The sequence below is a fragment of the Aplosporella prunicola genome (genome assembly GCF_010093885.1).
Source record: "Aplosporella prunicola CBS 121167 unplaced genomic scaffold K452scaffold_27, whole genome shotgun sequence".
NCBI lineage: Eukaryota > Fungi > Ascomycota > Dothideomycetes > Botryosphaeriales > Aplosporellaceae > Aplosporella > Aplosporella prunicola.
Window position 1 is genome coordinate 171049 of NW_022983555.1, and position 15046 is coordinate 186094.

The 15046-nt window shown below is 49.9% G+C and overlaps 3 protein-coding genes across 3 annotated transcripts; 1 reads left to right on the forward strand and 2 right to left on the reverse strand.

Moving 5' to 3' along the window:
* Positions 1-971: 971 nt before the first annotated feature.
* On the reverse strand, positions 972-2699 carry K452DRAFT_361705 (uncharacterized protein; the record flags this gene model as incomplete). Its single annotated transcript, XM_033546446.1, is given in 6 exon segments — positions 972-1136; positions 1160-1288; positions 1308-1347; positions 1466-1595; positions 1642-1743; positions 1799-2699. The coding sequence occupies 6 exon segments, from the start codon at positions 2697-2699 to the stop codon at positions 972-974; spliced, it is 1467 nt and encodes a 488-aa protein (XP_033393457.1).
* Positions 2700-4542: 1843 nt separating this feature from the next.
* On the forward strand, positions 4543-5436 carry K452DRAFT_278101 (uncharacterized protein). Its single transcript, XM_033539353.1, has 2 exons — positions 4543-4691; positions 4738-5436. The coding sequence occupies exon 2, from the start codon at positions 4822-4824 to the stop codon at positions 5395-5397; it is 576 nt and encodes a 191-aa protein (XP_033393458.1). The 5' UTR covers positions 4543-4691; positions 4738-4821; the 3' UTR covers positions 5398-5436.
* A 2285-nt stretch (positions 5437-7721) lies between these two features.
* Positions 7722-15045, reverse strand: K452DRAFT_321598 (uncharacterized protein; the record flags this gene model as incomplete). Its single annotated transcript, XM_033544412.1, has 6 exons — positions 7722-8594; positions 8652-8798; positions 8854-9021; positions 9080-12010; positions 12065-14925; positions 14991-15045. 6 exons carry the CDS (start codon positions 15043-15045, stop codon positions 7722-7724), a joined length of 7035 nt encoding a protein of 2344 aa, XP_033393459.1.
* Between the last annotated feature and the right edge of the window lies 1 nt (position 15046).

The window sequence follows — 15046 nt, forward strand, 5'->3', positions numbered from 1 at the left end:
ACCCTCGAGACAAATAACCCTAGTTTTCAAGAGGTACTTACCGGACCAGGAATCCTAGCTACGCTAGAATTCCTTAAACAAACGAGGATAGCTACGCGGAAATGGCGCCTTAACGACCTTCCCGAGGGGGAGTAAAACACCTACAATTCCGATCCACTCCTTACTATTTTATCTTCTCTAAAAACCCTTTTCTTTCCTTCGTTTTTATCACCTCGGCCTAGATCCAACCATCCCTCGCACCACCTCGCTTTTATCTTGTATTTAAACCCCCTAGCCAGTCCTAAATGGACCGTCCGTCATAGTTTCCAACTGCATATAGACGTAAAACGAATCAATCAATCGATCATTGCATCCGTCATTGGAACTGGAGTCAGCTTCTATTCTAATCTTAGGATGCAGTGACGTTATTCCCTATGGTAATATTGCAAATTATGTCTTCAAACTCTCCTTCTTGCCGACTCGGCCTGGTACGGCTTTTGCCGACTAACTTCGATCCCTTACGCTACAAACTCTCTACTGCTCAGAGAGCTTAGGATATAGACTGGTTTGTTTTTTCGGAAGCTCTTTGTTGTCACGTACTCCATCGGGGAGCTGTTCCGACTAGAAACCAGAAAGCGCGGCACAGCGCTCAGGACAATCGAGAAAGACCACAGGACGATGCGAGAGCAGTAGGTTTTTGATACGGACGTGCAGCATGTGTACTCAAACACTGGGAGTTGGGATGTCGCTGCTTTGTCGGACTTCCGAGATCCTCACACTGGTAAATCAATTCTTTCTCGTTTTGTTGCTTCTTTCGCCGGATTACATCGATTGTAGTGAGAGTACTGCGCGACTACAGCTGTATGCATGAGGTCTTATGCAGGCACTCTTGCCTAGCGCTGCTTTTTTCTCTTGGGGTATGCCATTGCTTACTACCTGTGTATTTCCAAACCCCCAAAATAGTCCTATTTCACGTTCTTTCCCTCGGCCCTTTAACCAAAGTAAGGCAGTTCCGGCTCAAACAAACTGAACTCGACAGCTGCTGACTTATCATACAATGTTTTTTCAACCTCCTCCGGTGACATTGACATCAACCAATCCACGACCTCATCGCTAGTCCCCTGTGCTGCTGCAGCTATCGCAAAGATACCTCTCAGCTGCATTAAGTTGTAACCCTTACATAACAGCCTGCTAGACATCTGTGCTTCAAGCCAGATTCCATACATGGATACGGACCAGATTCCATGTAGAAGCAGTAATAGAGACGTAAGTAAAGCGGAGAAGCCCCATCGGTAGTGTACTGCTTTCTCTGGGTTTAATAGACATACTTTACTGTTGTCAATTTGCTCCATTTCGTACGCTTTGCCCCTATAGCACCGGTAACTGTCTGAGAAGTTCCGCGTGTCATGACTGGGCTCTTGATATGTCCACAACTCAGGGAGCGTGAAATTTTTGCCCCCGATTGGTATGTAGACAGTAATGTTACCTAAGCAGTATCAGCTTCGTCGAATCTAGGTACGTAATGTTATTGTTTATACAATCACATCCCTTAGTTTCATGGCCCTGGTTATCACACTTCGCTTGTGTTTCATAAGTTTGGTTTGCATAAAACCAACCTGTATTTTGTTAGTTTGGGAAAACGCAGAATGCTTTTTTGCCTACAATTTCCGTCCTCAAATGATACATAGCCCGTTATTGACGCTATATTCGACATGCTATTGTTAACATATGAACTGAGGTGGTCGGAATTGCAGGAGATACCGCCTATAATATAGTAAGTGCATACGTTAAAGCTAAAAAAGGACATAGGTAAACATACAGCGAACCCTTTGATCAGATGCTCGGTTAAAAAATGGAAAAAACTGTTCTCCAGTCACGCATGTGTTGTTTTCGATACCAGGTAGACTATGGAACAGGATCCCAGAACCCATCTCGTCCATGGAAGTCAACTGGCCCGATCCTGGAAGCTGTCCATAAGGAGAAGCCGAAGTGGTGTATCCAGTCATGGCCGAGAACAAAGTTGGTATAGTAAGGACATAGGCCATATCAAGCACCATATATACGAAGAGCATCATGGTGCCCCATCGTTTGTAACGTCTGAGGTCCCTAACTAAAGAGATGATAGTCCCTATCGAGGCACCATTTAGGGAAATACCGATGAATGTGCGGTAAGGAATTGGAGACGTTTCAATGGCCTGCAATAAGGCACTTGAGAAAACACTGTAGCTAATCAGACCGGCAAGGAACTGCAGGCCTCGAGAAACAAGGAGATCCCATGTGGTGTCGATTAGTTTTGCCACCCAGAAAGGAAATGTACCGGTGACGCGATCGATAGTAAACATGTTGGCGAAGCCGAAACCATTGGGGCTTCCTTTGGAGGCCTTCTGTTCGTCACTGCAGCTTGCACGTCTTGTAACAAAGGGGTCTTTGATGATGATGAAGTAAACCATGAGCGGTAAGAGGCCGTATAGTAGTAAAACCATGAGAGAGGTGAGATGGAGTCGAATGAAAGGGTCATCCTTAAACGTCGGAGTGGTGCGTCCTGCAGTTTTCCGCGCAAGCAGTTTTTCGTTTCTAGTATTCTTGAAGCGTTGAGGACGATGAGCCAAAACCTCGTCAGAAATTTGATCGGCTGACTTCGAGCTGTGCGATAACGAGCTGGAATCCGGAGGCTCGGATGATTCGCGCGACCCAACTATGCTGTAGCTTGTTTCAGGCATGACTGAAATAAAGGTGCTGAAGATTTTCGGATGTAATAGCAAGAAGAGATAGGTGATCGGAGATCGGTTAAAGGTTGAAATTCGGGGGGCGTGGCTCAGCCTGATGGCTGAGTGCATGCATTTTGTGTACGGTAGCACAGTGAAGCATCAGCGACCCTAGCTAGTTTTCAGCTGCCTGGCTTGAGAAAAAAATGGCCTTTCCTTTGGGAAAAATCCAGCGTAGCCTATCCTGTCGTGTTCGCAGGTGCAGTGACTGTGACAATTATTTGTTCAGACGTGAACTTTGATCTCGATAGTGCGAAGCATGCGCTAACCGCAGTACCATCCCAAATTGGACAGAGACTATTGCCTTCGGCCCAGAACGTCTCAAGCATATTTCAAATTGCACCTTGTGCTAGTAATTAGTAACGATGGAGTTGTTCCCAAATCGACGGTGCTCAGATCAAATGTTGGTGTTGTAATTTGTACACGATACGACGACTTTAGACGTGAACGACCACAGACTTAAGGATGGTACCGCAACCTTAATTACAGCCATTTCTAAAGCTTTCTGTGAAGCTGGGCGCGAGGAATTGGACGCCGCTTGTCCTCCTAAATTACTACTACCTATGGGGGTATATATGCTGCTATCTAAAAGAACACGTTTTCTCTTTAAGATCCTTATTCCCTTGCAGTGGATAAACGTGTGGTGTAAGGGGTAAGGCTGTAGTGTAACAACTGACTGTAATAAGGCTGAAAACCGAGAGTTATCGGAGTGATCCTGGCTGACAACTAGTTTATCTTCTTTTATATTAATGATAATGCGGTAATGAAAGAATTAGAGGAGAGACTGAAACGGAAGAGGGTTCCGCGAAATCCTGACTTAATAATAGTCGTAGTGATAGAGCTGAGAGAGGATTTAGAAGTTTGGGTATTTTCCAGTAAAGAACTTGAGCAAATGTTAGGCACTCATTACTATGCGGCCGAACATGAGTGGATCGTCTGGAAGTATGTGAAACCCATTTAGCTTTAGCAGCTGCTTACGCGTCGAATAGAGAACTGAATCGGCAACTTGTAATTTGGCTGACGTTTAGGTCCCGTAGTAAATTTTCAAGGTCTTTATTACGGATTTATATAGGAGACAACTTCGATGACGGACTTCGGGATTGCAAAGCTATGCGAAACCTTTATTGTGCTATTTTAAAAAGAAAGCCTTGTATTTCACATGTCAGAGCCTCATCGTAGCCGCTTTTGAAATAAATCGCAACGGTCCGTGCCGCAGTGATGCCTAGTACCGCGTGACTGCACTTGTGCCGCAGCTATCGATTTCTTGCGTGTTATTCGATCGCTTGCAGGTCGACTTTCGCCAAACCAAAAGTGTGCAACCGGAACTTCGGCAGCTGACCTACAAGCAAGGCATCCTATTTGTGCCACGTTGTTGGTGGCTTTGCTAATCAAAACGGTTCACCGGCTACTGCGATTCTGCGCCAGGGTCCATCTACGAGGCGACCATACGCTTTTCAGAGCGATCGCGTCGTCTTCCACTTTTTATTCACATGCAAATTTAAACGCCAATATCTAGCGACGCATTCTCTAAGCTGCAACCGAACTGCACCTGTTACTGAACGTCCTATACTTCATATTCTCTTGCAGTCCATGGTGTTCGATTTACCTTGCAAAATCATGACGTGCTTTTGAACCTCGGCTTCTTTCATTCTTCAGAGCAGTCCCAGGTGCGGCGTATGGAGCAAGGAATACCAGTGCCATATAACCCACCCTACAGCCTCATGCAAGAATAAACCGATCTCTTCGCCGCATTGGGCACCGACGTCCACAGACCCATGTTAGCTATCAGCATTGGGCAGCGTCGCATTATCTTTTTATTTCTACAACATCACAATGCCTTATAAAATCGTAGTTACCAAACCACCCCTCTTCATTTCTTTTCCAGCTTTCAATTTAATTCGCTCACCTTTTGCTGTGAATAAGTGCGTGCAATATTCAACAATTCTTGTAGGTAAACCTCCAAAAATACTATGCCATGAGCTAATTTCTTGAGACCAAAAGTAAACTCAGAATAAACGATAGGCTCAGAGCAAAACAGAGCATATTTTCGTTCCAATAATCTCAATACCCTTCCAAAATGGCATTTTACGTGCAACCTTCCCTTCAGGATCTGCGTGCACATTTTGCACCTCATCAATTCGGTCCAAACGAGAGGCTCACGCTTTATCACGTTTATGACAACCTTTCGCAGACGCCGCTCGATGAACGCGGCATTGAATGTGGAGATCCGAATATCCTTCTAGTGAATCCATGGCACGTCATCACCGTCGACAAGATAAAAGACCACCTCGATTGGAGCAGCCGCAATCCGACTCAGTTCATTTCGTTTTATAACGACAAGGACAAAGCAATAGACGAGGCTAATCGGAGGCGTGAACAACGATGGGTTTACAATGGAGAGGAAGATCGGTTTAAGAAGCGGTACCCGGAGAAAGTCAGGATTGCTGTGGTAGAGCTGGAAAAGGCCTCTAGCGTGTGGGTGTTCTCTAGGGAAGATCTGAAGCGAATGCTTGGCTCTCATCCCGATGTTTTCTATGGTACCCATAGGCCCGGCCACAATGAGTGGTTTGTTTGGGGGCATGTGCCCAGGGAAAACGTGGCGGGTTACTTGTCCCCTCCAACCTTTGGAGAATGGATCTATCATCCTCTTTAAGATGGTCAATAAATTGAATGGACTTTTTATATTTCCTGCAAACAATACGTTGGGAAGAAGCCGGTAGTTCAAACAGCGATTTATCAGCGTATAAATTTGTAGTTATTTCTTACAATATCGCTCTGAGAATAAACTGGAGATGTGAGCAGCTTTTAAATTCTTATCATAAAGTGATAATTATTAACCAAAACAACCTCAATCACTTCCGGCTTGAGAGAATCCCAACACTGCTTCTCTACCCGCCCTACAGCCTCGCGGTAAGCAACTTCATTACTCCAAGTAATCCACATGGCATTGTGGAACTCGTATAATACCCCATCTTTTAACCTCCCCTCCATACGATATTCTTCAATATCCTTGAATTTTCTACATCATCAATACCATTTGGGAGGGCCTCTCGGCATATAGCCACCAGTTGTACCTCATATCGGCCGGAATTCTGACAGAGTTTATGGCTGTGCAACCGCAGTACTCCAACCCATTTATGTCGTGAGTTGTAAAGTGATATGCAAGGTACACGCTTCTTCCCTCCATTCACTTTAACAATCCGTAGCGAAGGCGTTTCGGCGGTACACTGAATATAGAGCTGTGCCGTTTCCACAGAAGCAAAGAGGTACGGTGTGTTCAACCATACTTCCCGCTTAGAGCTTTTGCTGTCGGCAAGAGGCATTGGATACCAAAAGTCAGCGTCGCTGCTTTCATGCTTAAAAATATATTGACCGTAGCCATATGGAGCTTCTTCTGAAAACGTTCTTCTCTCTTCTTCGCTTCGCTCTCTTCTCGTCCATCCTGGCGGTGGCGTCTTATTTGGGTCTTGGTATTGGTTTCTTCAGATAGCCCAGTCGGCGTTTATCCGCCTTTTCTCAATAGCTGTAGGGCTCTCGCAGGCGTACCATGTGGTGACTGGGAACGTCTCTCTCCTTCTTATTTTGCCATGTTTGTTGTGTGCAAGAGAAACATTGAGGCTGTCACAGGGTCGCGCGTCGACTGCCCCTTGCCAACCTACTACCCAACTCCAGGATGAAAGGCAAAGACGCTAAGCTGCCTTTAATCAAGGTAATGATGTAATCCGCTGTGTAGTTTAATATGAAAGTGTCAGCCAGGATCACTCCGATAACTCTCGGTTTTTCAGCCTTATTACAGTCAGTTGTTACACTACAGCCTTACCCCTTACACCACACGTTTATCCACTGCAAGGGAATAAGGATCTTAAAGAGAAAACGTGTTCTTTTAGATAGCAGCATATATACCCCCATAGGTAGTAGTAATTTAGGAGGACAAGCGGCGTCTAATTCCTCGCGTCCAGCTTCACACTATTAGATTAGTTTCTCTCTTTAATTGGTTCTAAGCTACAGCGGGATTAAAGAGAACAAAGAGGCAGATAAACTAGCTAAAGCTATAACTAAATAGCTAAGAGAATACAGCTTTAAACTACTAATATTACTTTAGGCCTAAGCAGCTAATGACATAGCGTATACAACCTAGGCAGCCGAATAGAAAAAATTAGATAAAGGATAACACCTTTTAAATATTAACGCGGCCCTACTAGGCCCTTATACTAGGTACCTATACGATAAGCTCCTACGGAGCTAGGCTAACCTCTTTACCTAGCTACGAACCGGCTACTACTAGCTTAACTAATACCGCACACAAATAGGTTAGATTAATAACGGATAATATAAATACGGAGAAGTCGAATCAGTTTCCTACGTTCTCCTTAACTACTATCTACTTTAGGAAAGCTAACAGAAGATACTCTAAGATAGTAGGCTAAAAAAGAATAGCCTATCAGCCTTACTTAGCGGAAAGCTACTAAGCAACGCCTCAGCTACCCCGCGTAAAGATAATAATTAGAGAACAACAGTATTATAGCTTCAGGCCGTACTAAGCTTTACACAAGACTTATAACGGTTCTAGAATAGAGACAATCCTATAGTATAGAACCTCTACATTACTACCCTCTCCTACCTTACTGTCCGCTCTCTTTACCTTCTACTTTCCTCCTAGATTAACACGTCACATATAAACTAGTAGCAAAACTCTTTAAATAGTCGTAGCCTACATATCGCTCAGGGCGATAGGTCAGGGTAAATAAACACAACTCAACTCAACTCAATATATAGGTTAGGGTCGTATCTTAAATTTTCGCCCCGGAACCCTACTTATTTCGAGCCCCTCCTTACTAATTACATCGACCCCTATCTTTCGTAACCTTAAAATCGATTTTAGTGAGCCACCAAACACATCGACTCGATAAAATAAATGGCGAATATAGGTTAGGTAATCCTAACGCCTAGGATAAAGTGGCCTTATTCAATTAGAACCTATTCTATAACGCTAAGGTGTTCTGCTATAGCGATAGCCAACGCCTTAACCGTCATCTTTGGCGCTAGTAAGTACTGGAAAGTTATCTCCAACCCAAACTGCTTAAACAGCCAGTTTCGTAGCTCCGCGCCAATCATACTGTCTAAGCCATATGCCGCCACTGATGAGCCATCGAACTCGATGTCCGTAGCCGGGATCAACAACATGCTTGAAAGTTTTTGAGTAACATTCCCGGCGATGGCTGCAAGCACAGAATCGAGACCTTCCGCCTGGGCCGCTTTGAGAATAGCAGTAAAATCTCCACTGCCGCTACTACCACTCTCTGGGTCCTTTCTAATCTCCTCCACCCCAGCGCGGAGGATTTGGAAGCGGGCGTCATTGAGCCAGTATACGTCGTCAGAGGAATCTGCTGATTCAATCGCAGCCGCTAGGTAGGCAGGCTCTAGGCCGAGAACGATCTGCGAGTTACCAAGAGTGGTAGGGCCATTCCGAGCCCTCTGGAGCATGGCCATCTCAAATCCACGCAGCATCTCGCTTTCGTCGATACCGTACATGGCCTTGCGTGACAGCGCCTCTTCGATGCCCTCATTCTCAGCGACTACTCCGACGTCAAGCACCATTGGCAAAACAAGCGACGTAGCTGGGAGACCCAAATGGGAATTGCGATGCCAGGCGAGAGAATCGAGGTAGCTGTTGGCCACGCAGTAGTTTGCCTGGCCAGGGTTGCCCATGGTTGCAGAGATGGAACTCGTCATGACGAAGAAGTCAAGCGCCGTATCCTTGAAGACTTTGTGCAAACTCTGGGCGCCTTTGACCTTGGGGACTATGGCAGCCGTAAACTGGTCGAACGTCATGCCGTCAAACATTCCATCCTACTTAGAGTGAGCATCAAAAAGTCTCATGGAGCCCGTCTAAAGGAATCAACTTACGCGCAAGACCATGGCAGCATGCACAACGCCACGAATGGGACGAGACGTGGTAATTGTGGAGACGGCGGATGCCACGTCCACCTCGTTGGAAACATCACCGCGGAACACTTGAATCTGTGCACCGGCTTTCTTCAAAGACTCAACGAGCTGTTCACTGCCATTAGCAATCTGCCGAAGGACAAGGCAAGTCGTTATGACTTACGGAGGCTGCCTCTGGCTTGTCTGCACCAGATCTAGACAAGAAGGCAAAGTGACGAGCACCCCTTTCCATCATGAAGGTTGTGAGGCTACGGCCGAGACCACCAAGGCATCCCACCAGGAGATAAGCAACCTCAGAGGAGAAATTAACCTTTTCAGCCGTCGGTTGTACCTTAAGAAGCAATTTCAGTTCTAGGATTTTAGGCTACGCAGCTCTTGGGAGATCTTACCTTGATCAAGTCCTGCCCATAAGTGTACTTTATCACGAGATACCCGTCCCCAAATGAGACCTCTTCAGTGTTACTGAGACCTCCCACTTCCAGCAGTGCAGGTTTTCGAAGTGCCTGGGTATTGTCGACGAGAAAATCGATGGATTGGCTCAAGATGCTTCCTAGTATCCGGAGCTGACTTCTGTATATGATTTTCAATCCAGTGGAAAGAAACGACGCGCCCCGAAGGAATGGCAAGGAATCGGGATTTTCCTCAACTCTTACGTCATTCAAGACAAAGCGTGTACCAGAAGGAACAAAGCGCCAGGTCTCCTTGGCGAGAGTGGAAAAATCGTGAGAGATGATAGCATCGGGAGCTCCTCCGCCGTGGGATTTTGGCTCAAACAGAGCCAAAATAGACGATACATCAGAGGACAGCAACACACGAGTCGCAGTGATGCCTGCAGCGATGTAATTTTCCTTTTCTGACTCGTTTTGAGCAACAACTGCAGTTAGATGGAAGCCCAATCTTTTCTCCAACGAAGCAACAGCAGCAACAAAAGATGGCCTTGCAGGAAGCAATAGAAGACGCTCTCCGGCCTTCACCTTGGCAATGTTGACAACAGCATTGAAAGCGCTTGTCAGACTTGGAAGAGTCGCAACAAGCTCAGCATCATTCAACGAGTCTGGGTAGAAACCACACAAGGATACCGGGACGGTGATGCTCGTGGCAAATGCGTCTGGTGCAAAAGCAACAGCTTTTTTGCCAACAAAGTCAGAAGAAAGACTTGAGCCAACGGCGGTGACTAGTCCAGAGACAATACGAGGACCACTCGTGTGGGCTTGCAGATCAGGCTTTTCGAAGCTTGCGTAGCCAACTTGGAGCCGGACACCATATTGGCCAAGGGCTCCGTGCCTCAGGTGCTGGAAGACCAGTCCGCCATCTGCGAAGGTAGCATGCAATGCGTCTTTGTTTGACAGTACCCTTTTCTCCGGCAGTGAAGAAGTGGAAGAAAATGTAGCGTTCAGTGGCTGGTTTGGCAGTAAGCGCACCACATGAAGTATGCCTGCGTGCAGCCAGAACTCGGTGTCTGCTCCAGAATGCTTGGTCTGAATCTCCCCAAGCTTCCCGAGGATAGCTTCTCCAACAAGCTCGGAGGTTTCGGTAGCGTCAGTGTCCAGAAGGAGGAGTTTAGCGGAAGCTTGCTCCGACCGGATGGCTCGAAGAAGTCCCTGGCTCATGCCGCCTGAGATGTTGGTCCCCTCATTGACCCCCGAAGTTACCCAGATAGTGGGAACACCAGATGTCAGGATTTTTTTTAGTGCATCAAAAGTAGACTCGTTCAATGAAGGGATCATGTTGCCCGAAGTGTCGTGAATGATGAATCGTTCCCCTGCCCCCGGTTGAACTGTGGAAATTTTAGAGATGTCAGTGTGCTGGACTACATCTCCATGCTCTCTTAGGAATGCGGACAAGAGGACGCTGTGCGACTCGGGCTCATTGCTGTGGGTAACAATAGTAACCTTCCGTTGGAGCGGAGCGTGTCCGTTCGAGTGGCTGCCCTCATGGACTGAAGCGATGACAGAAACGTCTGGAAGTCGGAAATGCAGCTTAGAGTCAACATATCCATGTGAAGGGAGTAGTCTCTCAAGCGACTCAGACGCTGAATTGGGCGCAGAGAAAATGACCCTTCCTTTCTCCGTGAGAACAGCTTCAAGGCCTTGTAGCAGGTGCTCCGCGGTTAACGCTTCTACCCAACCTTTGCCGACTATGACGAGATCTGCAGCCTCAACTGAAGTCTCAGTCCAGTCGAAGAGCCCTCCCTCGGTAGAGAAGGCGGAAACGTTGGCAGATAAGTCTTGCTTTTCAATGATCGAATCCAAAAGATCATTGGATGTACCGGCAAGAATAACCTCCGTTGCCGCAGTCAACTTCGCAAGCACCGCTGTCAGTGTCTTTGAATCTACCTGTCCGATGAAGAGAGCACGTTGGATTTGCTTCTTGTGTTGGATCAACTCAACCACAGCAGCGATTGAGTCTTCTTCTGACCGGATCGTCGGAAAAGCACGGATGGCCTGGTCAGTCGTAAGGTTGGCAATGTCAGGCTTCCATACAGTTTCCATGTATGGTTCACGGGGCCTGGAAGCCTTGCTACTCTGCGGTACGGCGGCCTCGTAAGAAACGCAGCGAAGGCTTTTGACGTCCAACACGACTTGTCCATCTTCGGTGGAAAGCTTCGTGTGGGTATTGAAGTACCGGCCATCAAGCTCATCAGTCCACGCAACGGCCTGTCCTACTGTGCCTCTGGACTGCTCAGAAGGCGGCCAAACCGACAACTCATCGATTCCGATGGGAACCACTCCATGGGGCATATCCTTGTGCAGACCGGCGTTGATGGAGATGATAATGAGCTGCAAACACCCGTCAATGGTGGAAGGATGCAGTAAATAGCGGGACTCGCCCGAGATAAGGCCACACTCGGTTGCAACGCGGACCTCAGCAGCGGCAGCATGGTACTTAGTGTTGGTCCGGATACTACCCAGAGGCTGGAAGCTGGGCCCGTACTCAAAGCCGACCCTGTTAAAAGCATCATACCATCGCTTGCCTGGGATGCGCTGGCTCAGCTTATTTGTATCAACAGGGTGAGAGTGTTGCTCAATTGGCTTCTGAGCTTGATAGTTGGCAGCGATCGAACCCTGGCAGTGGAGCTTCCATTCGCCATCGCCATAGGACTCGACCGCGAAGTTGAACCAAGTGTCATCGACGTTGTCCAGGCGAAGCTGTATCTCAACTCCGTCATCCGTCTCTGGAACCACGAGCGCAACCTTGATGGCAACATCCCGGAACGTCACGCCTTCAACTTCGATACTCTTATTCTCACAGACTTGCCGGAGAGCCTCGCAGACCATAGAAAGGTGGCCTGCCGCGGGAAAAACTGCTTCTTTGCCGAGCTGTAACAGTGTTAGCGTTGTTTACATATTTGTTCAAACACAGAAGGCGCTTACGCGGTGGTCCTTCAGCCATGCTAAGTCTTTGTGACGAAGAATGTTCCTCCATGCAAGCGATCGGTCAGAGAGGCCCACCAGCTTACTGCCGAGTAGGTCGTGGCGAGGATGAGTGAGGTTGCGCTGCTCGTGGCTGAGACGTGGCTCGGTCCAGAAAGTTCTCTCATAGTTCCACTGATAGGGGGGGAGGTCTACGAGAACCATTGGTTGGCGGGTCTTCTGAGTGCTCCCAATTGTGCCGTCTAGGGCGTTGACTTCGTCAACGTCGATGGGGTAGTTTTGAATGAATAGTGCCCCGGCTGTTTTGAGAAGCTGCACGGCGCTGTCCTTGTTTCTGACCAACGAAGCCACGTATGTAAAGTGTTCGAACTTGTTTTCTTGGCAGATCTGCTTGAACGGTCCACTGAGAGCAGTGTGTGGGCCAACTTCGACCACAATACCGATGCTCTCCAACCCCGGTGTCTTTCCAAGAGAAGTAACAGCTTCGTCAAAAAGGACGCGGCTGCGAAGATTCTCACTCCAGTATGTCGCCGGCACATGGTCGCCCCTGAATTCTTTCCCAGTGACGGAGGAGAACCAGGTGGCCCGGGGACGACGCCAATCCAGGCTTGCTTTATCAAGGCTTCCGACAGACTGTGCGAGAAGAGCGTCGTACGCCACGGCTACATTATCCATCTGAGAAGAGTGGTATGCTTTGCCGGTGGGAAGTTCACGCGCGAAGATCTTCTCTGCCTCAAGTTGCTTCTTTGCCTCGGCGACGGCCTCAGATGTACCGCTCAGAGTGGTGCTAACAGGCGAGTTCTGACATGCCACAGAAAGAAGGTGGTTGAATGAAGACAGGCGGAGAAGAGCTTCTTTCGCACCCAATCCAACAGCCAGCATGGACCCCGGGGGTGCATGGCGCTTGACAGCGAAGCCACGCAGATAAGCTGCGATAATGGCTTCCGGCGCAGAGATCAACCCGGCCGCATACGTGGCAGCCAACTCACCGGATGAGTGGCCTACTGTGGCTGTGGGTGTGATGCCCCATTGCGCGAACAAGTCCACAATTGCAATCTGGACAGCAGTGCAAATGGGCTGCGCAATTTCTGCATCATTGATATTGATCGCATCGCCGTCTTTCGAAAGCGCGTCTTCCAATGCCCACTCGGGACGGGTATCGTCGAGGCGCTGTAGAACACGGTCCAGAGTGCGGATTGTGGCGCGGAATCGGGGGAAGGTTTCCATTGCATCGGCCCCCAGGCCTTGCCACTGTGCACCTTGGCCAGTGAAGATGAAAGCTAGGCTGGGCGGAGTGCGCGGAGCGCTGCCGAAAGTGAAGGCAGACAGATCAAAATCGGCGGCCCCATGCTTTTCAGATGCAATGGTAAAAGCACGCGAGGAGAAGCGAGAGCGGCGCGCCAGCAACGTGTAGGCAAGATCTGGCAAGTAGAAGTCTGGGGCAACGGCGGCGTGGGCGGCAATGTTGCGCTCGAGCGTGGGTCGGTCGTGAGCAGAGAAGCCCACAAGAAATGGCCTAGAGACGTCTGCTCCCGAGTAGTCGTAGGAGGCCTCACTGCGTCGGTGCCCGTGGCGGTAGAGAGGATGAAGGGAGTTGACGCCTTCAACAACAACGTGCCCGTTGGTGCCGCCGTATCCAAACGAGGAGACCCCAGCCCTGCGAGCCGAAAACCCTTCTGGCCATGAGACAGTGTCCCTCGCAACACGAATGTTCCACTCTTCTTCGCGGATTGCCGGGTTGAGGTTTTTCAACCCAGAGACACCCGGCACGACGCCGGCCTCGGTCATTAGCGCGGCCTTCATGACGGCAAAGATGCCGCTGGCTGCTTCACTGTGGCCGATGTTGGCTTTGATGGCCCCGATGACCAAGGGGCAGTCGGACGGACGGTTGTCATTCATGGCGCGAGCCACGGCACGGCTCTCGATAGGGTCGCCCACAGGGGTGCCGGTTCCATGGCATTCAACATAGGCCGTGCGCAGAGGATCTAGGCCGGCGCGGGCATAGGCGGCGCGCACAACGCGCTCCTGGCCCTTTCCGCTAGGGTGGGTGATGCCCATGCCGGGCACCTTTCCGTTTGTGTTGACGGCCGAGGAGCGGATGACGGCGCGGATGGGGTCGCGGTCGCGGATGGCATCCGAAAGGCGCTTGAGGTAAAGGGCCCCGGCCCCCTCGGCACGGCCGTAGCCGTCGGCCGAGGCATCGAACGTGTGGCAAGTTGACGTGGGCGACAAGATGCCGAGCTTGGCCGTGTTCATGTGCTGGTCGACAGTCAAGACCAGGTTGACGCCCCCGGCAATGGCGGCGGCGCAGTCGCGGGCACGCAGGGCGTGGCAGGCGTTGTGGATGGCGTAGATGGCCGAGGAGCAGGCCGTGTTGATGGTGAAAGCGGGCCCGTTGAGGTTGAAGGTGTTGGCGACGCGGGCGCTGATGAGGCCGGGGTCGACGCCGGTGGCGGCGTAGTTGTGGCGGAAGTCGGGGTCGCGGGTCGACATCTGCTGGTAGTCGCTGGTGAAGCTGCCCACAAAGACGGCCGTGTTGGAGCCGGCGACGGCGTCGAGCGGCAGGCCGGCCGACTCGAGGCTCTCGTAGCTGACTTCCAGCATCTTGCGCTGCTGCGGGTCCAGCCACATGGCCTCGACGGGCGTCATGTTGAAGAAGGACGGGTCGAAGGCGTCGGCGCGGCCGTCGAGGAAATAGCCGCCGGGCACGTTGAAGCTGCCGGGCCGCTCGAGGCTGGCGTGCAGGTAGGCGTCGATGTTGAAGCGCGACTCGGGCACGCGGGCCGTCTGCACCGCGCGCTTCTGCTTGAGCGCCTCCCACAGCGACGAAGCCGAGTCGATGCTGCCGGGAAGCCGGCACGCTTCCACCCCACGCGTTAGCCGTCTTGCCAGGATGCTGCCGCTGGGACCGGCCCCTTCCACTTACCCATGCCCACAATGGCAATCGCCTCGAGTCCACCGTCCTCTTCGAGCTGCGGCATG